We start from the raw sequence: 21,717 nt of genomic DNA, 5'->3' as shown, positions 1-21,717 counted from the left end.
GTAATGTATAAATAAAGCCATGTAAATTCTGTTATATTTTGATTAGAATGTTTCTTTTAGTATGTTTAGATAATGATTAAAAGAAAAAAAAAAAGAACTCCCAGGAGACATGGGAGCTGTTTCGAAGTGGTTCTTGGTGGGGGTGTGGCTGGCTGAATGTCTGTGAGTAGATTCATTAGAGAAAACCAGTTGCCTTTGCCTGCTTTCTCACAGCAGGTACTAGTACAGTGAACCAGACCTCTCCTGCAGGTGTCTTCACAGATAAAATCTGGCAGCAAAAAGCCCTTTTGGGTGAAGATTTGGGGAAGACAGGTAAGGATTGACTAGCTTGTGCGTTATTTGTTCACTCCTCCCCCTCCAGACTCAGGACTGGTGGGTTGCACTGTCGGCCCTAGACTCTAGGAAGTGCCTTAGAAAATTGCCCTTTCTCCCATGGTGTCTGAGAGGGAGCTCTGATCTGAAGGGTTACTTGGTAGATAACAAACTGAAATAATTTACAGTGGTTTTTGTAGTGCTGGGACTATCCACTAGGGGTTTCTAGTGTAGGGGTTTCTCTTCCTCCCTCTCTTTGAACCCCCAGCATAGCCCAGAGGGCTGGCCCTCAGTCTTTCCCCAGAGCATACTATCACTCAGAAGAGCCCGCACTACTAGGTAAGTGAGTTCATAGGCCAAAGTCAAGTGGTTAAGAGGTGCCACTGGTTCAAAAGAAAACTCCCATTACATAAGACCATTAGGCTCTAAAATTAAGCCCATCAACATTAAAAGAAATAAAGGGAAGACTGTAGCAATGTGATACAAGAATAAGAAATAATGACCCAAGTAGAAACATAAAAACCATAGTATTTAAAATAACATAAATGGAATAAAAAAAAGAATGAATACAGCTGAAGAATAAATTAGTGAGTTGGAAAATTGAGAGACCCTCCCAGAAAGAAGCAAAACAAAACAAAACAACAAAAAAGGAAGAAAAAGAAAAAAGCAAACATGGATACAGATTTAAGCGAGATGAAGGACAGAAGTTGTTGGGCCAACATTCAAGAAACAAAAGGGGTCCAGGATAAGAAAAAAATTGAAGATTGAAAGGGCCATAATGTATCAAAGAAGAGGAAAGTACCCACGTCTAGACACATACTGAAATTTAAGAGTATTACAGATAATGAGAAAAATCTAAAAAGTTTTCTCATAAAAAATTTTTTTTTCTTGTGTAAAGAACAAGAATCAGATTGACCTCAGGCTTTTCAAGAACAAAACTGGCTGTAAGAAAACCTTCTAAAAGTATTGGACCTGAAGTTTTACATCTATTTAAATTATTCAAATGTGAGAGCCTTAAAAAAACATTAAGATTTGCCATTCAGAAGTCCACATTGTAAACATTTTTGGAGAAAATAGCAAAAAAGAAGCCCAGGAGATAGTACAAGAGCTAAGCAGTAAGAGTGGTTAGATACCTTGGTGAAGTGTGACTAGGACAAGAAAGAAAAAAAAGGCAGTACATACAAGTATTCACTTTGTGGGACTTTATGGAACTACTACTTTTCTCAGTGCCATATTTTGATTTTTAAAGTTCAACATTTTTAAACTTTTATACCTTCCTAACTTTGGAGTAAGTTTTGATATTCAGCAGACAAACTCTATCTCTTTCTTTCCTCACCATTGTAATGGATATATTTGGCTCCTCACATTTCTACATATGTGTTAGAATCAGTTTATCAAGTTCCATAGAAGCTATGAATCAATTAATTTGGGAAGAACTGACATCTTTACAATGTTGAGTTTTCTTTTCTTTTTTTTAAAAAGATTTTATTTATTTATTTGACAGAGAGAGATCACAAGTAGGCAGAGAGGCAGGCAGAGAGAGAGAGGAGGAAGCAGGCTCCCTGCTGAGCAGAGAGCCCGATGCGGGACTCGATCCCAGGACCCTGAGATCATGACCTGAGCCGAAGGCAGCGGCTTAACCCACTGAGCCACCCAGGCACCCTACAATGTTGAATTTTCTAATCCCTGAGCATGGTATATCCCATTTATTGAAATTAATTTATTTAAATAATGATGTGTGTGTATGTGTATGTCTTGCATATTTTTCATTAGGGTTTTCTTAGTGTTTGCTAGTATCTGATCCTATAGTAAATGATTTCATTTTCTTTTGGTATACAGAAATATACTTGACTAGAGACTTGCTGAACTATCGTATGTATTAAAAATTTGTAGATTCTTTTGAATTTTCTGTACGAAATCAGTTTTATTTTTTCCTTTATAATCTTTATACCTTTTTTTCTTCTACATTTTTTTTTAAGATTTTTATTTATTTATTTGACAGACAGAGATCACAAGTAGGCAAAGAGGCAGGCAGAGAGGGGGTGAGAAGCAGGCTCCCTGCTGTGCAGAGAGCCTGATGCAGGTGATCCCAGAACCCTGGGATCATGACCTGAGCCGAAGGCAAAGGCTTTAACCCACTGAGCCACCCAGGCTCTTTTACATATTTTTGGCTAAGAACTCTAATACAGTTACATTTAGAATTGATAATAGTGAATGAACGTTCTTGTCTTATTCCTGATCTCATAGTGTAAAAGTATAATTTATCAATATGAGGCTTCCTGTGAATTGAAAAAAAAAATGGATACTCTACAGATTAAGCCATTCCTAAAAGATTTTTTTTAAAGATTCTTTTTTTTAAAAATCATGAATCGATATTTATTTCTATTAAAATGTTACTTTATTTTGTAAATGTTAATTGTGTTTTTAAGTATTAAACAGACCTTGTATCAGAATAAGCCTAACTTTAATGTGATATATTAGATCCTCTTTATAGAATATTAGGTTCGGTTTGCTAATGTTTTGTTTAGGATTTTCTGTTTCGGTGGACGGAGTGAGATCTAAAATTTTTCTTTCTTAATGTCATGTTTTGGTATTCAGATTATTATGTTGGCTTCATAAAATGCATTGCAGAGTGTTCTTTTTCTGTTTGTCTGCGAGGTATATGATGATATTGTGAAAGTCATGGGCATAAGCCCATTTGCTGGACCTATTTTGCTGTGAAATGAGTTTCTTGAACAGAAAATGTGTGGAATACAATAATGGTGAACAGGTCTTCCGTAATGCCATTCTAAGAATATGAGTGTTTCCTCCTTCATGAACAGTCAGTCTGATGTCATACACCTGCTACTGAGTAGTTGGCTAGTCCATATTTGGACTCAACTTTGACTTTGTGGTTGAGGGTTAAGCCTTACACAGTGGAGGTACCCAAAACAGCTTTGGTGAGAAGTCTGTGTTGCTGAGCTCATACAAAGCTTTCTTTCTTGCCATATGGCCATTTTTACACGAAAGTAAGCACTGGGTTTGCCAGGGAAAGAGACTTGTTTCCAGAATGTATTCTCTTGTCCATCTCATCGTTGAGATTCTCTTCTATAAGTAGATACCTTTTGTGAGGATTCACATGGGACACTCTGTATAATTTAGAAGTTCATTCACATTGCTGCTTCCCTAGACTTTGTCATATATCCTATTATGTTCTCTTGAAGTCTTTAACCATCCAGTCAAGCCTTTAACCACTGTCCTTGAATGGATTCTAGTTTTGGCCCTCTCTCTCTAAGTGAAGGAGACAACTGTATATATTGTTAAAATTCTAGGCCCCCTCCTACCCCCATCCTTGGGGAAATTTTCTCATTTTCATTCTGTCCTGATTGGACTTTTAATATAGCAGTCACCTTCTGGCTTGTGCTAGCATGTACTGTAGAAACGCCTGGAAACCGAGCCTAAATCTTTTTCTCCTCAGTTAACTGGTTATAAGCAGCTGTACCTGAGGCCAGATGTGTGGATCGAGTGAGGAGAAGCAGTATCACTGCGTACAGTATTTCATATTAAAGGAGTCTGAGCTACCTGCTTATGGAGCTTTTATCTTCCAGATCTGCTTCAGCCTGCTTATTTCTGTAACATTTCCTCTTAGTGATGAATGCTGCTTTTTGTGCCTAACTTTGTGGTTGGATGGGTCAGATAAAACCCGGTTAATTTTAGGCGATTTGGGTCACCTAGTTACTCGATTACCCATGGTCAGGCATTCTGGCTCTAGCAGAGCATAGCTTTGCTATAAAACACTGGAGGTATGCCCTGTGATTCTCTTATTGAGGCTTACCAGAGACTTCATGCAACATATTTATTAGCTGTAGTCTCTTTAAGTATCATCCGATTTGCTAGGATCTTGCACTGTTTTTGTACTACAGCTTGAACTTGCTGCAGAGCCTTTTCTGTGTTCCCTAGTGAAAACTGACAGCCTTACAGGTTAATCATTCAGGGGGCCAGCATAGCACATGAAATGGCCTCTGGAATTCATAAGGGCTTATCAAACATGGTGGGTTTTGTTTTTCGGTTATTTGAGTGCGAAGGATAACAACATATCTCTTCATTTTGCAAGGGATGGACCTCCAGAAGCCACTGAGGTGGCAGGCCCCTTCATTTTGGTGGGGGCTTATATCCTATGCTGTGGCTTGCATGTCTTATTATGAAAGCATCTACCATACTTGCTACCTGTTTATCAGATCCACAAGCATGTTGTAGCCCAGTATGATGTTCTGGGATGTCAGGACTGTCTAGACTTTTGTGGTCTACATGATGACGGAAGACAGGAAAATTGATGTAGCTAGCCTTCATACAAGATGGTGACAAGTGTATTGTCTATGATCCATTTTTTAGTTAATTTTTGTAAAGGCTGTAAGGTCTATGTCTAGATTCAGGAAGGCAAAGGAAGGGTTAGGAAAGAGGCATCTACATAAACATTTGGTGTCAGTGTTCTATTTCTCAGTTTGGTGTGGGTCCATGGATGTTCACTTTATTGTTAAAAATAAATTTTTAAAAAGAGCCATGCATGGTAGAATAATGACAGTCTTCCATGATCTGAGGATTAGGATTGATTTGATTCAGTGCACTTGAGGTATATTTTAAAAATATATATTGAGGGGCCTTGGTCCTGACATCGTGAGAGGAGCTGGTGATAAAAAGATGAATCATTCTTCCTCTGAAGGATCAGCTTCCTGGGAAGACAAATACCCAACTAACTGTGAGAAGTGGTATACTAGTGTGACAAGCAACAAGTTGGGGCAACATAAAGGAAGTGCTGTATGATATGGTCCTTGAAGGATGCCAAGGCAGAGAAGAGTTGAGGAAGGCATACGTTCAACTTCTTGTGGGTAAATTACTTCTGAATTTAATTGAAAATTTTGGGTAGATAATACATTTGTTTGGTTTTAAAAATCAAGAAGATATCAAATGTATCCCTCTGAGTCTTGCTCCTGTCTTTTTCTTTGTCCACCCTATTAGGGAAATCTCATATTAATTTCTTGTGTATATTTTCACTATTACTGTATACATTTTCATTTCGTATTTTTTCCCTTTTCTTACAAAAAGATAACACACCTTTTAGAATTATGCACCTTGCTATTTTCATTTCATAATATATGATAGAGAATGTCCCGTATCTGTACATTTTCTTTTTCTTTTGTATAGCTGGAACTATACCAGTGTGTGCTTTTGTATAGCTGGAAAAACACCATTGTGTGAATTTATCATAGTTATTTAACCAGTTCCCTGTTGATGGACATGCTGGTGTTTCCTGTCTTCTGCAGATGCAGACAGTACTGTAATGAGTCACTTCATACACATCATTTCATACATGTGCAAGCATACCTGTAAATTCTTAAGGTTACATAGTTAAGAACCAAAGTAGTTAATTAAATTAGGTTCATGAGCACACATCCTGAGAGAGACACCTGGCTGAAGGTGAGAGGAAAGCACTTTGTTTATTAAGCAGTGGTGTCTCCTAAATATGAGATGGTTATCTCTGCATCTTATACATTCATTAATCTGAGGTTGGCATTCTCATTGAACTTGATCCTTCCTTCCATCCTTCCCTCCTTCCTTGCCTTTTTCCTTCCTTCCTTCCTTCCTTCCTTCCTTTTTTTGTCATAGACCGTTTTTACAAGTGGAAGGTGGGATCTAATTTCATGCTCCTTAGAACATCTTCTAAAAAGCACTGAGAGGGCACCTGGGTGGCTCAGTTGGTTGAGTGACTGCCTTCGGCTCAGGTCATGATCCTGGAGTCCTGGGATCAGGTCCCGCATCGGGCTCCCTGCTTGGCGGGGGTCTGCTTCTCCCTCTGACCCTCCCCCTTCTCATACTCTCTCTCTCTCTCTCAAATAAATAAATAAAATGTTTAAAAAAAAAATAAGCACTGAGAAAGTAAATGGTAAATGGTAATAGAATTTGAAGATGAGTATTATTAAAAACTTTAAAATCCTTACTGGCAAGATTTAAGGAGATCATTTATGAAATGACTCTTCCCAAAAATGCCCTGATAATTGAAGTCAGGTGTATTTTTTTTTTTAACTCACATAGGATTTAAATACAAAAGATGTTTGAGGCATCTTCATTTGTCAAATTTATTTCTTCATTGAAGCAAAGTGTATGTGGTAAAAAGTATAAAACTCTTTAGAAAGGAAAAACATAGGGTGCCTGGGTGGCTCAGTGGATTAAAGCCTCTGCCTTTGGCTCAGGTCATGATCCCAGGGTCTTAGGATGGAGCCCCACATCAGGCTCTATGCTCAGCGGGGAACCTGCTTCCCCCCTCTCTGCCTGCCTCTCTGCCTACTTGTGATCTCTCTCTCTGTCAAATAAATAAGTAAAATCTTTAAAAAAAGAAAAGGAAAAACATAATGGGTCACCCGTTAAACTTTAGCCTGGAATTGCTACTTTTTAAATGTTTTTCCTGGAGCGCCTGTGGCTTAGTCAGTTAAGCCTCTGACTCCGTTTTCACTCAAATCGTGATCTCCGGGTGGTCAGATCTAGCCCAGTGTTGGTTTCTGCGCTGAGTATGGAGCTGCTAAAGATTCTCTCCCTCTCCCTCTGCTCCTCCTCCATCCTCTCTTGTGCATGTGCTCTGTCTCTCCCTCTCTCAAAAACAAATAAATAAATATGTAAGTAAATAAAATCTTTAAAAAGTAAATAAAGTAAATAAAAACTTAAAAAATATAAATGTTTTCCTGCTGAAATTCACCATCTTTGGATTTTCTTTTCCGTGTGCAAGTGGAGAGATTACTTTTATTTTATTTTTTAATTTTTAATTTTTTTTATTCATTTGGAGATCATAAGTAGGCAGAGAAGCAGGCAGAGAGAGGAGGAAGCAGGCTCCCTGCTGAGCAGAGAGCCCGATATGAGGCTCAACCCAGGACCCTGGGATCACAACCTGAGCCGAAGGCAGAGGCTTTAATCCACTGAGCCACCCAGGCACCCCGAGGGATTATTTTTAAAACAAGAGTTCAAAATGAACTCCTCAGGCAAGTCTTTGGACTGCGGGGAGTAGGGATGTGCAGTAGGTAAGTCTTGGCCCTCTGTCCTGACTGGCTTCAGCCAGAGTACCTCTTTTTACCATTTCCCAAAGTGGAATTCCTAACAGCAGTTGATTTTAGATTCTGCTTTTACAGTGTTTTGAAAGTCACTCATCTTGACCTTTTATTTTGCAGTTCTGTTTTTCTGTAACTGGTGTCATTATTTTTTTGGTATTGTAATTAATACCTTTTATCTGAAGAACGCCAAATTCTTTGCTAGGAACCTGATAGGTTAACCCAGCTCCTATCATTTCTCACCTTTTTTTTTTCTTTTTAAGACTTTATTTATTTATTTGACAGATCACAAGTAGGCAGAGAGAGAGGGAAAGCAGGCTCCCCGCTGAGCAGAGAGCCTGACGTGGGGCTCAATCCCAGGACCCTGAGAACCTGACCTGAGCCAAAGACAGAGGCTTAACCGACTGAGCCACCCAGGCACCCCTCATTTCTCACATTTTTTCCTGGCAGTCTCTTTCTTTCTCATGATAAGTCCTTCTGAATCTCATTAGCAGAAAAGGGACTTGTTGCAAATGAACTTTCCTCTTCTGCTGCCGCTTTCCTATATTACCTATATTACTTATACTTTCTTTCCACTGGTACTATGTCAGCTTTCCCAGTCCCAATTTTTACAGCTGCTTGCAGAAAACCAACAACCCCTCCTGCTCCTAGGATATGTCGCCACCTGTGATTGAGGTGATAAGGTAAGTATTGGTACCGTTGACTAGTACAGAGGCAGTAACTCACTCCGTGTGCATTTTCCTCTATCCTGAGACATTTGTTCTCTCTAAACCCTTTCCTTCTGTTTCTGAGTGTGTCTTGGGCCTGCCAGGGACTTCATAGATTCAACGTAATTTGGTGAGAGAAAGTAGGAACTTTGAAGAAACAAAAACAGCTTGTTCTCTCTGGGAGTGGTTGTCATCCTTTTGTGTGCTAATTCCTGCTGTGCCTTAGGGCTGGTTGGGGATGAGGCAGTGGGTAGAGCTCCTCCTCCCCAGCACTGGACAGTGCGGTATTAGTTACCTCCTCAGGACCTTTCGGGTTGTCACTGTGATATTGTGGGAGAGATGCCCACTTTGTGCCTCTGCCTTAAAGATACTCACCTGCTTGCTAAAAGTCTTCAAGAATGAAGTGATCAGGGGCACCTGGGTGGCTCAGTGGGTTAAAGCCTCTGCCTTCCGCTCAGGTCATGATCCCAGTGTCCTGGGATCGAGCCTCGAATTGGGCTCTCTGCTCAGCAGGGAGCCCGCTTCCTCCTCTCTCTGCCTGCCTCTGCTTACTTGTGATCTCTGTCTGTCAAATAAATAAATAAAATCTTTTTTTAAAAAAAAAAAGAATGAAGATATCAGATTGATTCATCTGCAGGAGTTTTTTTTTTTTTTAAACAAATTGACATGGTTGTGTTTATTTTTGCTTCACTGCCTAGTTTAAACATTATTTTCTTGAGTTAGGTAATATATTTGGTGTTGAGAGGATTCAGTGTACAAGATTCATCCCACCTCTTTCCCAGTCACTTGGTTACCTTCCCTTGAGGCGACTAATGTTAGGAGTTTCTTGTGTACCCTTCTGAATTATTCTATGCATAATGTATGATTTTTTAAATGTTTGACAAGATTCTTTAAAGTTATTACATTCATTACTCTTCATGTGAATTTTAGAATTACATGTCAAGGGCTTTCTGGGACAGTGTGCCAAATACCATATAAATACACATATTAATACATCAAATGTTTTTGCTTCTAGTTAATTCTGATAATTTATACTTGAGGCTAGTGTGACAGATAGTGCAAATTTAACCTCAGCTGTTTAGCTTTTATTATCCTTTCTTTAAATCTAAATATGTGGGGATGGCTGGGTGGCTCAGTGGGTTAAAGCCTCTGCCTTCAGCTCGGGTCATGATCCCAGGATTCTGGGATCGAGTCCCACACGGGTCTCTCTGCTCAGTGGGAGTCTGCTTCTCCCTCTGCCTCTGCCTCTGCCTGCCGCTGCCTGCTTGTGCTCGCTCTCTCTCTCTCTCTCTCTCTGACATATAAATAAATAAATAAATAATAAAAATAAAATCTTAAAAAAAACCCAAAAACTAAATATGTGAAAATAGAATAGTTAGATGATACTTAGAAACTAACAGTAATTTTATGTAGTTTAAAAAAAATTTTTTTTAAAGATTTATTTATTTGAGAGAGAGAACATGGAGGAGAGGGAAAGGGATAGGAAGCAAATTTCCAGCAGACTTCCCGCTGAGCATGGAGACTGACTCAGGGCTCAAGTCTATGACCCTGAGATCATGATCTGAGCTGAAATCAAGAGTTCAATGCTCAACCGAGGCACCTAGGTACCCCAAGTGTCAGACTCTTGATCTCAGCTCAAGTCTTGATCTCAGAGTTATGAGTTTAAGCCCCACATTGGGCTCCATGCTGGGCTCCTACTTTAAAAAAAATGTGCATAGGAGCCCTGATTTGAAGTCATCATTGGGTTCCAGTGATACCTTTGCTGTCCCCCGCTGAGATGGCCGTAAGACTGCTTGAGATGTGACTAATGTAGATGTTACAAGACTGGGAGTTAGGAGACCTAGTCTCTGTCTGCACTGGGCAAGTCATTTGACCATTCTGGAATTCAGATACTTTCTCCACAAAAATCTGACATAGCTTTCTAAGGCTTTCACATTACCTACTGAAAGTCTCCGAGCTGCCTGTTTCAGCCTAATAGAGTATTGCTAGAACAATTAATTTACAGACATGTGCAGCCCCTCGCAGTCTATTGATCTCTTTTTGACATGTTTCTACTTTCAGCCTAACATGATTTGCAAGAACACTTTGGGTTTGTCACTCCATTGTTACTTGTTCACATTTGATGAGGCAAGATTCACCCCAGGCAGCTGTCAAATAAAATTGGACATGACCCATTGATCTGTGACATGGATTCCCAGAGCAGTCAGTTGGAAGAAGTGTACCCAAAACTCAAATCACTGTAATCATCCACAAATAAAAAAGGAAAATTCTCATTTATTTCACTTTTCATTTCTAAATATGATATACAAGGAGAGGCTCAGTCATGGTACCAGTTAGAAAAAAAATACCACAAGAGAATTGCAAAGCCGCAAAGGATATTTTGACCTCCAGGGAGAAGTAGGTTAGACTCTATTGATCAAAATTACTGTGCTCATTCTGGATTTTGCCCCAGAATCAGAGCTGATCAGAGCCTTTATATCTGCAGCCAGCAGCAATTGTTCTCTAATTAGCCACTCATGGTCCAACTTTAAGGTTCTTTGAGCCTGATTGTTAACTATTTTTTTTTGACCACCCATAAGGTAAGTCATAAATATGTGGACTTTCTTGTTTATGAGAAATAGAGGAAATCCCTATGGGTATAGAAAGATAAGATCTGAAATAAAATTCAGGAAAGGAGCCCAGTTTTTACATGGGAGTTGCTAAATTAGTATTTGATAATGGAATTCAAGAATATTTTTAGGACTAGTCGTTATTGGTAAAAAGTACTTTTAAGAAACATGGGAATATTTAAGGATTTTGCTTTTGCATGCCAATATGCATGATTGTAGTTCTGTTTTTCATGTTGGCCTTGTTTTCCTTTACTTCCTATTTAAAGGTAATAATTAACAGGTTTTAAATCGATAGTGGCAATAAGAAGCATTAAATGGTTTAGGACTTCCAAATAGAGAATAAGTTAATGAAATGAGTAAGCTTTCTCATTGCAGGGTTTTTTATATAAAATAGAAGGTCTAGATTTTTTTGTAAGTGCTAAAGGAATTATTATTATTTTTAAAGATTTTATTTATTTGAGAGAGCAAGTAGAGCAAGTAAGAGAGGGCAGAAGGTCAGAAGGAGAATCAGACTCCCTGCGGAGCTGGGAGCCTGATGTGGGACTCGATCCCAGGACTCCAGGATTATGACCTGAGCTGAAGACAGTCACTTAACCGACTGAGCCAACCAGGTGCCCTAAAGAAATTACTTTTTTAATAAAGAATAATGTCCAGAAATTTTTAAAGGAATAAGAAAGACCTAAACTCTTTGAGAAGGTAAAACTTAATAAATTACTGCCTCAGTTAATGAAGAATACGTCCAAAATTTTAATATCTGTTTTTTTACTTGCAAGTACTACATGTGACTACATTCCTGATTTTTGAATTTCAAGCAATTTTCAAGTACATATGTAGACTAAAATATAAAAATCTCTAAACCCCTCCCAAATTCTGAGATACCTACTATTTAAATTTTATTTTAAAAAATTATGTATGAATATGTATGCATATACAAGTAAAACAATTTTTTTAAAAGAACATTTTTGGGGGGCGCCTGGGTGGCTCAGTGGGTTAAAGCCTCTGCCTCTGGCTCAGGTCATGATCTCAGGGTCTTGGGATCGAGCCCTGCATCAGGCTCTCTGCTTGGCAGGGAGCCTGCTTCCTCCTCTCTCTCTGCCTGCTTGTCTGCCTACTTGTGATCTCCGTCTGTCAAATAAATGAAATCTTCTATTAAAAAAATTCTTTTTTTCTATTTAAAAAACATTTTTTAAAAATGTTATTACTTGAGAGACAGTAAAAGCAAGAGAGATCAGAGATGGAGAGGCAGAGGGAGAAGCGGACTCCCTGCTGAGCAGAGAGCCTGATGCAGGGCTCAATCCCAGGACCCTGATCATGACCCGAGCCGAAGGCAGAGGCTTAACCAACTGAGCCATCCAGGCACCCCTACAAGTTAAAATTTACATAAATATCTACTTTAGGTAAAAATCTCTCATGCCTGCTTTGAAGAGTATTTTTTTTCCCTTTCCTTTTTTGCCTCTCTTTGCCCCTCTATGTTCATAAACTCCTATAGACATCCAGTAACCTATATTAACTTCCTGGTGTGTGCCCTGTATTTTTTTTCTCTGTGCTCATATAGTTACATGTGTATACCTCATATACATATGCATGCATATATATTTACATTTATAACATTTTATTTTATTCTGATATAAAATCGCACATTGAATCTATGGATCAATTAATTTGGGGGAGAATTGACATCTTTACAAATACTGTTTTCCAATTCCTGAGAGTGATATATCCCATAATTAATTTATATAAATAGAGGAGTTTGTGTATGTGTATTTGGCATTATGTCTCTCCTTGAAACTCTGTCCTTTGGTTTCAGTGACACTGTACTCATGGGCCCCTCCTCCACTTTGGTCATTTCTCATTTTTATTTGTAAACTTATTTTCCTATACTGTTTCTCAGTGTTCTGTCATTGGCTCACTTTGTCTTGTCCCTAAGTGACTTCTGTCTATTCAGTGATTATTCACAAATGTTTAAATGTTTATCTCTAGTTTGTACCTTTCATTGTTGTTTTTATTCTCTAGACCCAAATACCTTCTGGACATTTCCACTTTTGCCATTCAGCTTTGTTGGATAAATCTAAAACCTTTTTTAATTACAATTTTTGGTACTGATGTGCTTAAAAAAATCTTGCTATACTTCAAAGTTATAAAATGTTATATTTTATTCTAATACTTTTGTGGTTGACTTTTTTACATTTAATACTGTATTCCACCTGGGATTTATTTTATGTCTGGAGAGATAACTAGGGAAAATGTAATGATTCTATGTTTTTTCTCTTGTATTTTTTTTTAAAGATTTTATTTATTTATTTGACAGAGAGAGATCACAAGTAGGCAGAGAGGCAGGCAGAGAGAGAGAGAGGAGGAAGCAGGCTCCCCGCTGAGCAGAGAGCCCGATGCGGGACTCAATCCCAGAACCCTGAGATCATGACCCGAGCCGAAGGCAGAGGCTTAACCCACTGAGCCACCCAGGCGCCCTCTTGTATTTTTTTTTGAAGATTTATTTATTCATTCGAGAGAGAGAGAGTGAGGAAGGGGTTGAGGGAGAGGGAGAGAAAGAGAATCTCCAGCAGATTCCTGGCTGAGCACAGAGCCTGACATGGGGCTTGACCCACAACCCTACATCCCTAGATCATGACTTGAGCAGAAGCCAGGAGTCAGACTCTCAACTGACTGAGCTACTCAGGCTCCCCTCTCTTGTTTTTATGAGTTGATATTCATCTATTCTTTTTCACTATTTGTCCATTTTAGAGGTTAGTGAGAGTACTTTTGACTGAGTATTGTGAGGGCTGGACGAAGTATATCTTGTTCATTGTTGGATTCCCTAGCATTTAGGACAATGCCTAGGTGATAGTAAGATTTAGTCAATATTATTTAATGAATGAATTATGGAAGGGGAAAATTCTTTCATTACTGGTTTTTTTTTTTTAAAGATTTTATTTATTTATTTGACAGAGAGAGATCACAAGTAGGCAGAGAGGCAGGCAGAGAGAGAGAGGAGGAAGCAGGCTCCCTGCTGAGCAGAGAGCCCGATGCGGGACTCGATCCCAGGACCCTGAGATCATGACCTGAGCCGAAGGCAGCGGCTTAACCCACTGAGCCACCCAGGCGCCCCTCATTACTGGTTTTAACTTAGTAATGCTTTCCTGTTTTTTTCTCTATATATCTTTAATATCAGGAAATCTTCTGCAACTTAGAAGTCTTTAACCAATCAAACATTTTAATCTCATCAAACTTTGAAAACATTCTTTTTCTCTTCAGGGTAAACCAAATAACTTATTCATGTCAGCTATGCTTTGATTCTTTCCTAGATCACAAGCTTACTAGAGAAGCAGTTTATATTCACTTTTCTTCTAAGTTAACAAAGCTTTTATGAAAACATGCTGTTGCAGATGTGGCTTTGTGGATATAATCACATGTCTGTTACTGCTTCTGTGTCTGCTTAATTTTTACTGCTACGCTGTGCCTGTTCCAGAGGGTCTATTTGGCTGATTTGTTTTCTTTACTTGCAATGGGAGTTATGTATAATACATAATGAGGATCTACTTGTTTTTTTTTTTGTTGTTGTTGATGATTATCTCAGCGATAAGGTCAAGGAACTGAATTAAAATGGAATGACAATTCATCCCACCATTATTTAATGATACCTTCTGTGTGCAAAGAACAAAATGCTGTGGAATATGTCTCTGTCTGCAAAGAGTGTATCTTTCCACAAAGAGGTACAGAAAACACAACCATCACAAAACTCCTGTTAGGCACAATGTCAAATGAGTGGTATAAACAATAGTGTGGGTATTCAATAATGGGAAAAATCACTCTGACTTGGGATGGCTAGGGAAAACTTCCTGGGGAAGGTGAGACTTAGTTAAGACCATATAGGATGTCTGGTTAATGTGCATCTGATGTGGTAGAAAAGTGAACACAATTTGTGATGGAATGCATTGTACAAATGTGAGGGCTATTGCATACAGTGGAATGATAGTCCACCTCATGTGGGAGAGGAGAGGGTAGGCAGGAAATTGGATCAGATTGTGCACTGTCTTTGGTTTTTTGTTTTTGTTTTCCAAAAACATATTCTTGGGAAGTATCCTATTTCATCATGCATGGGCCATAAATATTAGGGCTGGAATATCCTTCATAGCTTTGCTGACATGAATAAAGAACCTGGTTTATTGATGAACCTGTGTCTTTGTATATTATGTCTATGAGTGCTATTAACTTAAGTGTTTTCTATATGTTTCAGACATTAGTCTCATACCATGGGGGACTGGAATTTATTGGGTGGCATCCTAGAGGAAGTTCACTCCCATTCAACTATAGTGGGGAAAATCTGGCTGACCATTCTCTTCATTTTCCGAATGCTGGTACTTGGTGTGGCTGCTGAAGATGTCTGGGATGATGAACAGTCAGCCTTTGCCTGCAATACCCAGCAGCCCGGTTGCAAAAATATCTGTTATGATGATGCTTTCCCTATCTCTTTGATCAGGTTCTGGGTTTTACAGATCATTTTTGTGTCTTCTCCTTCTCTGGTGTATATGGGCCATGCACTTTATAGACTCAGGGCCTTTGAGAAGGAGAGGCAGAAGAAAAAGTCACACCTCCGAGTCCAGATGGAGAATCCAGAGCTTGAACTGGAGGAGCAACAAAGGATAGATAGAGAGCTGAAGAGGTTAGAGGAGCAGAAGAGAATCCATAAAGTCCCTCTGAAAGGATGTCTGCTGCGTACTTATGTCTTACACATCTTGACAAGATCTGTGATGGAAGTAGGGTTCATGATAGGCCAGTATATTCTCTATGGATTTCAAATGCATCCGCTTTACAGATGCACTCAGCCCCCTTGCCCTAATGCAGTGGATTGCTTTGTATCCAGGCCCACAGAGAAGACAATTTTCATGCTCTTTATGCACAGCATTGCAGCCATATCTTTGTTCCTCAATGTACTGGAAATATTTCATCTTGGAATCAAGAAAATTATGAGGGCACTTTATGAGAAATCCGGCAATGAGGGCATTGAGAAGGAAAGTGGCAACCCATTCCACTTGAAAAAATATTCAGTGGCCCAGGAGTGTATAATTTGCTCTCCCTTGCCTAAAAGAATCTCTCTACTTCAAGCCAACAATCAACAGCAAGTCATTCGAGTCAATGTGCCTAAGTCTAAAACCATGTGGCAAAGCTCACAGCCCATGCAATTTGAAGTAGACCCTTGCTGTGTTAAAAAAGAGTGGGTTGAGAAGGATCAGCACAGTGGACAGCTCCGTGTCCACAGCCCTTGTCCCTGGGATGATGGCGCTCAAATTCAGCACCCTAGACAGCAAACACGCCTTTCCTGTGTCCGGCAAAAGGGCAACTCCCACTCCTGGCTAGGTACAGAGATAAATCCTAGACGCTGCCCATCCTATGCAACAGGAGCCTGGGAACAGTCCCAGGATCGACGAACCTCAGGAGAGCCTCTCACAGATTTGCACAGTTACTGTAGAGACAGCGATAGCAGTGTGAGAAAGAGTGGGGTCTGGACAGACAGATCTCACCCGGGCAGTCGCAAGGCCAGCTTTCTGTCCAGATTGCTGTCTGAAAAGGGACAGTTGCACAGTGACTCGGGAAGCTCCAGTTCTCGGAATAGCTCTTGCTTGGACCTTCTGCACCGGGAAAATAGCCCCTTGCCTCTGCCTTCAGCCACTGGGTATAGAACATCAATGGTAAGTAAAGACAGACAGCCTGACTGAACACAGAACTATTGCAAGAGGTTTTCCACCCTGACTACTTCTCAGCCTTCACTTTCCAGCTTCCTGGTGTGTATATATATGTGTGTGTTAAGAGAGGGAGAGGTGGTGAGGGATGTTAATTTATGGAGTTAAATCCTGTCATTCAATACATTCAGTTAAATTCAATTCACGAAATGGATTTACTGAAAACCTACTTTATATCCTTCAGTCTTGTAAGTGCTGGGTTTATAAATGGATAAAATATTGTCTCTGGCATCCAAAGGGCTCAGAGTCCGGGTAGGAAAGTTAGATAAGCAGGCAAATGTCATCAAGTGTAAGGTGCTATATTAGAAGGGGTGGGAAGGCAAAGAAAGGAGTGGTCAATTCTTTATGGATGGGTCAGGAAAAGCTTCATAGTGGAGGTTACTTTTGAATTGAGTCTTAAAAAGATGTGGTAGGTTTCTCAAGACCTCGGAGGACTGGGGTACATGAAAGAAGGCTATCCCAGTACAGGGAGCAGCACAGACAAAGGCTGAGAGGTGTGACAGAGCAGGGCTGTCTGGGGAGCTATGTGTGGCTGGGGCACTGGTAAGTAGGAAGGCTATGGAGAGGGAATGCTGGAGAAGGAGCCATGGAGGTCTTATGGGAAGGCAGTGGAGAATCCATAGAGGGTGTGCTGTGGAGAAGTGATGGTATCAGAGTTAACATTTTAGAAAGCTCTGTCACAGTGTGGAAAATGGATCAGAAGAGGGGTCATTTGTAACCTTGAGTTGCCCTTGTCTCACTGAGGAAGGAGGATGTGCTCCATTGTTTTAATAGCTCTGGCATTTAAAAGTCATATACAAATATTTGGTGGTATATTTCACAAAGACCGAAATCAATATTGTATTGATTTTAATTCTGTTTTCTGAAAAGTCAGTGTGGAATAAACATTTCCTACTCATTGTTTACATACAATGGGTATTTACTGTGGACTCTTCTCAATTCTAGAAAAAAGAATGACACTTGCTTTATCCACTGCTCCTAACAGCTTTTTTCCATTAAAAAGAAACTCCTCCAAGTTTGGAGGGGGAACTTCCTAGTTGAGCTCACTTGTTTGAGCTCACACACTTGCTTTCTCCTCTTAATAATGATTAAATCTATGATGATTGAATCTCTACCCCAGTTTCATATCTCCAGTGAGATTAGAGATATTTTGTTACTATACTAAAGCCATATCTTTATTTTTTTATGTATTTATTTGACAGAGAGAAATCACAAGTAGATGGAGAGGCAGGCAGAGGGAGAGGGAAGCAGGCTCCCCGCTGAGCAGAGAGCCCGATGCGGGACTCGATCCCAGGACCCTGAGATCATGACCTGAGCCGAAGGCAGCGGCTTAACCCACTGAGCCACCCAGGTGCCCCCTAAAGCCATATCTTGAGGAAGAATCACCCTTCCTAGATTTTTTCCTATAATACTTCTTTCAAACTGATACTCATTTCTTGTCATGACCAGTCATCTAACCAGGAGACTATGTTTAGGATCAGACTGTGGCTACTTAGAAACCCACACCAAACTACAGCAGGTTTTTTGATGCTGGCTATGAGTTAGAGTCATCTGGGGGCTTTAATAAATCTTTGTGTCCAGGACCCATCCAATTCCAGTCAAACTAGAATCTCAGGAGGTGGGATGCACATCAGGATATTTAAGTAAATTCTACCCATAATGTGGGGCTCAAACCCGTAAACCCAAGATCAGGAGTCACATGCTGTGACTGACCCAGCCAGGTGCCCCTGGGATTAGTTTTTTTTTTTTTTTTTTTTTTAGATTTATTTATTAGAGAGAGAGACCAGGGTTGGGAGGAGCAGAGGGAGTGGAAGAGAATCTCCAGCAGGCTCTAGGCTGAGAGCAAGGAGCCTGATGTGCTACTTGATCCCACAACTCTGAGATGCTGAGATCCTGAGCTGAGCTGAAACTGAGTCACCACTCAACTGACTGAGCCACTTAGGTGCTCCTGGGATTGGTACTTTTAAACTCCCCTGGTGATTACGATGTGCAGCCAGGGTGGAGATTCAGTATTTTAGAGTAACCTTGCCAGGGGTTACTGCTTTTACCAACATTTGTGAAGTCAGCAAGACAGTTTTAATCATTCTCCCTTTCTTGTACCTCTGTCCATGTGAGAGGAGTGACAGGGAATTGAGGGAGGGACGGTAGTGTTTAGGTGAGGTAGTTTTTTTTTTTTTTTTTAAGAATTTATTTATTTATTTGATAGAGAGATCACAAGTAGGCAGAGAGGCAGGCAGAGAGAGGGCGGGGTGGGGGGCGGAAAGTAGGCTCCCTGCTGAGCAGAAGAAATAGAAGAGAAGAAATAGATCACTTGTCTGAAGTCATACAGTTAGGGTGTGGTGAAGCACAGTTCTTGGACGTAGCAGGGACATAAGTTAATGTTTATTGGTTGAGTGAATGAGCTGGAATTTTATTCCAAGCCCATCTGATTCAACCTGAGCTCTTTCTATACCTCATTACTGCTTCTAGCTCTCTCTGCACAAGGCAGCCCAAGTTTAGAAGATTTTTAGGATCAAGGATAGATTATTACAAAATGGAATATTCCACATTTGGATCCCTTTTCTCTTCCGCATTACAAAAGAACCCCAAATCTGGCTAATTATAGAAGGAACAAAGATGGAGCTTTGGAAAAGGTTGACTGACAGTTTTAGACCTGGATTTTGGACAAAAACAATAACTGGAGGAGGATAAGTAGATGGCTGATGGGATTCATATTTTTCAGGGAATAAAACCTCTTCCGTGGTCATTCATCTCTGGGTCAACCTAGGGAGAATTGTCCTCAGCGGGTTTTGATTGGACCCCTGGTATTTGTGACATACACAGAGTCCCAGGTGGGTGGACAGGACTGACTTTTGCAAGCCCTTTGAGTCTATTTTGTTTGGTTTCTCTTGTTTCGTGTTTCTTTCAGAACATGCTTCTAGAACTTTCATCTATTATGAAAAAATAATTCATGCGTGGGGCCAGAAAAATGGACCGAGGAGCAGCCGGCATCTGTGGCAGAAAAGTTGCACTTTTGATAGCTCAAACTGTGAGAAGAACTGTGGGAACCATTCCCTCCGCAGAGACACCCACTGGCCAATGGGTGTGTACAGGGTGGCCCCAGCTGGGCTCACCTGCACAGGAGATCCTCCTCTGATGGGGCTGGATGGATCTCTCACTGCCCCACCTGGCCTCACCACCGGTGCTGTGTCAGGCAGGAGGAGGCAGGGAGGAAGTGTGCACCAGGAGAGAAAATCTCGGGGTAAGAGCTGCTGCCACTCTGAGGGGAGAAGGCTTGAGAAATGGCTCTCCTTCCCCAACCTAGCAGCCTGGTGGGACTTAGGGCCCTGCTCGCTGCAGAGAGCACCCCTGCTCTGCGGTAGCACAGCAGCAGTTGGGACCATTGAACAGATAGGTGGATTGATCAACCGACTGATTGATCTCCTATTGGTTCCCTCTCTCTGGAGGACCCCGATACACTGGGGACTGCCTGCGATGCTGCGGAAGGGAGCCCAGCATTGGATGGGGCTGGGCTGTGCTTCTAGCCCAAACGGCTACTGAGTCTTCTCTGTCCCCATACTTTGCAGAGGTGGCAATGAGGTGTGGAGATATGAAGAGGCATGAGCTGTTCCACAGTGAGTTGGTAGAAGAGCCAGTGAAGACCAGGTGGATGAAAATGATGCTGGGGTCAAGTCCAAGTGGGTACCACCAAGGGGCACACCAGATTCCAGGTGCTTAAGATGCATCAGCTCTACCTTGTACAGCTGTGGAAGATTATTGTTGATCCCCATTTTATAGAGCAGAGGAGGCTCAAAGAGACTGAGGAACGTGCCCCACAGCTAAAGTTCGCATGGCTGAAGTGTCTGCTCTACAGCTGGATACAAACCCGGATCCTGCTGCTCCAAGTCTCGGGTTCCTGCCAGGAAGCGTTGAAACTGTGCGCTCCCTGGCCGTGACAGTCCAGCCCCTGGGCAACAATTGATTTGCACAGCTGCCTGTCCAACTAGCCTATGGAAGCTCTAAGGATAAGGGCTGTGCATTTTAAATCTTGGATGCCCAGCTCACAGTACAGTGTTGGTTGAATGAATGTTTGTTTCTGTATGGATGCCAAAGACAATATATGACCTTTCAACTCTCCCATCTGTTCCTTATTTGCAGGTGTTCTGTCACGTCCTGTCAATAGGGCCATTTTGAGAGACTCTTTCAGAAGCCTGTATGGCAGCATTTTTTCCCCTTTACTTTAAAATTCCTTTGTCCTCAGAAACCTTGACAGGGTCATCAACTATACAGCACAAAGAGAAGTTAAACAACATGTTAAAGGGGGAGTATAAAACGTGATGCTTCCAGTATATGCTGGCGTGCCTCTGACGGATTCCTTCTGTTGCTTCAGGGTGTGGATCACTGCGTCAGGGAGGCACTTGTCTTCAAGGGGGAAGAGTAAACCCCACCATGAAGAACCAGTAATGCCTCCTGCTGGCTGACTGAGCAGGCCAGCGGCAGGTGTATGTTGGGATCTGTAGGAGCCAGAGGTATAAGGATAAAAGGTATCATGTTCTCGAATCAAATGAACGGAAAGACAGATACATAATGGGATGTGGGATGAGTGGCTTTTCCCATCTCTCTGGAAAGCGAAGGTGCTAAGTGGGGACAATTGGAAACCCATTCCACTCGGAGTCCTCACAAGGCGGGTGTTAAACATCGAATACAGTCTTGCCAGTGCATCCTACTTGAGCGGGGAGGGTGATGGGTTGGAGAAGAGTGAAAAACTCTAGAGCTGTTTGAAACAACAGCTTAGTTATTCCTAAAGAGATACAACAAAACTGTTGTCAGGGACTGGTGTAGGGGAAACCAATCTGGGAGTCCTCACTGTACCCTGGAAGTAGATACAGATCCCTCCGAAGGTGCACATTCAAAGGAAGGAGGATGGCTGCTGCCCATCTGGGGCAGGACAGTGTTTGAATGCCCCTCTTCTGCAGACGGTGACTTTATTCTGTTTCAAACTATGATTGTTACTCCCACTGCAGGTGCAAGTGTGAAGGTCAAAGTAGCGAATGACTGTCAGGTTTCTCTTGTTCCTTTCTTTCCTTTCCTTCCCTCCCTTCCCTTCCACTTCCTCCTTCCCTCCTTTCTGTCCTTCCTACTCTCCTTCGTTCCTTCCCTCCCTCCCTTTCTCCTTCTCTTTTTTTTCCTCTCTCTCTGTTTTTTTAAGATTTTTTCCCCTCTTGTTTTCTTTTCTTTTGACAGGAAGAGAGACACAGCGAGAAAGGAAACACAAGCAGAGGGAATGGGGAATGGGAGA

At 41.1% G+C, this 21,717-nt stretch overlaps 2 protein-coding genes across 4 annotated transcripts in view; both read left to right on the top strand.

The window, feature by feature from the left end:
• CASP8AP2 (caspase 8 associated protein 2) overlaps positions 1–299 on the top strand; it is a 32,270-nt gene extending 31,971 nt beyond the window's left edge. For 2 of the 3 annotated variants that reach the window (XM_044245547.1, XM_044245528.1), the window contains exon 11: positions 250–299. In XM_044245547.1, the coding sequence (XP_044101482.1) occupies positions 250–265 (16 nt within the window). In that variant the 3' untranslated portion in view covers positions 266–299. Of the gene's footprint in view, positions 1–213 lie in introns of all 3 variants that reach the window. The other variant, XM_044245532.1, reaches the window with a different exon arrangement.
• GJA10 (gap junction protein alpha 10) lies at positions 263–21,169 on the top strand. Its single transcript, XM_044245559.1, has 4 exons — positions 263–312; positions 14,936–16,388; positions 19,348–19,680; positions 20,006–21,169. Exons 2-3 carry the CDS (start codon positions 14,952–14,954, stop codon positions 19,384–19,386), a joined length of 1,476 nt encoding a protein of 491 aa, XP_044101494.1. The 5' UTR covers positions 263–312; positions 14,936–14,951; the 3' UTR covers positions 19,387–19,680; positions 20,006–21,169.
• Positions 21,170–21,717: the final 548 nt, after the last annotated feature.

This window comes from Neovison vison, chromosome 1 (genome assembly GCF_020171115.1).
Source record: "Neovison vison isolate M4711 chromosome 1, ASM_NN_V1, whole genome shotgun sequence".
Lineage (NCBI taxonomy): Eukaryota > Metazoa > Chordata > Mammalia > Carnivora > Mustelidae > Neogale > Neogale vison.
This window is presented reverse-complemented; position numbering and strand designations above follow the sequence as displayed.

Coding starts and splice junctions, on each gene's coding strand:
- GJA10 (XM_044245559.1), top strand. CDS start 14,952: ATGGGGGACTGGAATTTATTGGGTGGCATCCTAGAGGAAGTTCACTCC. Junction 16,389..19,347: donor CTGGGTATAGAACATCAATG/GTAAGTAAAGAC, acceptor TGTTTCTTTCAG/AACATGCTTCTAGAACTTTC.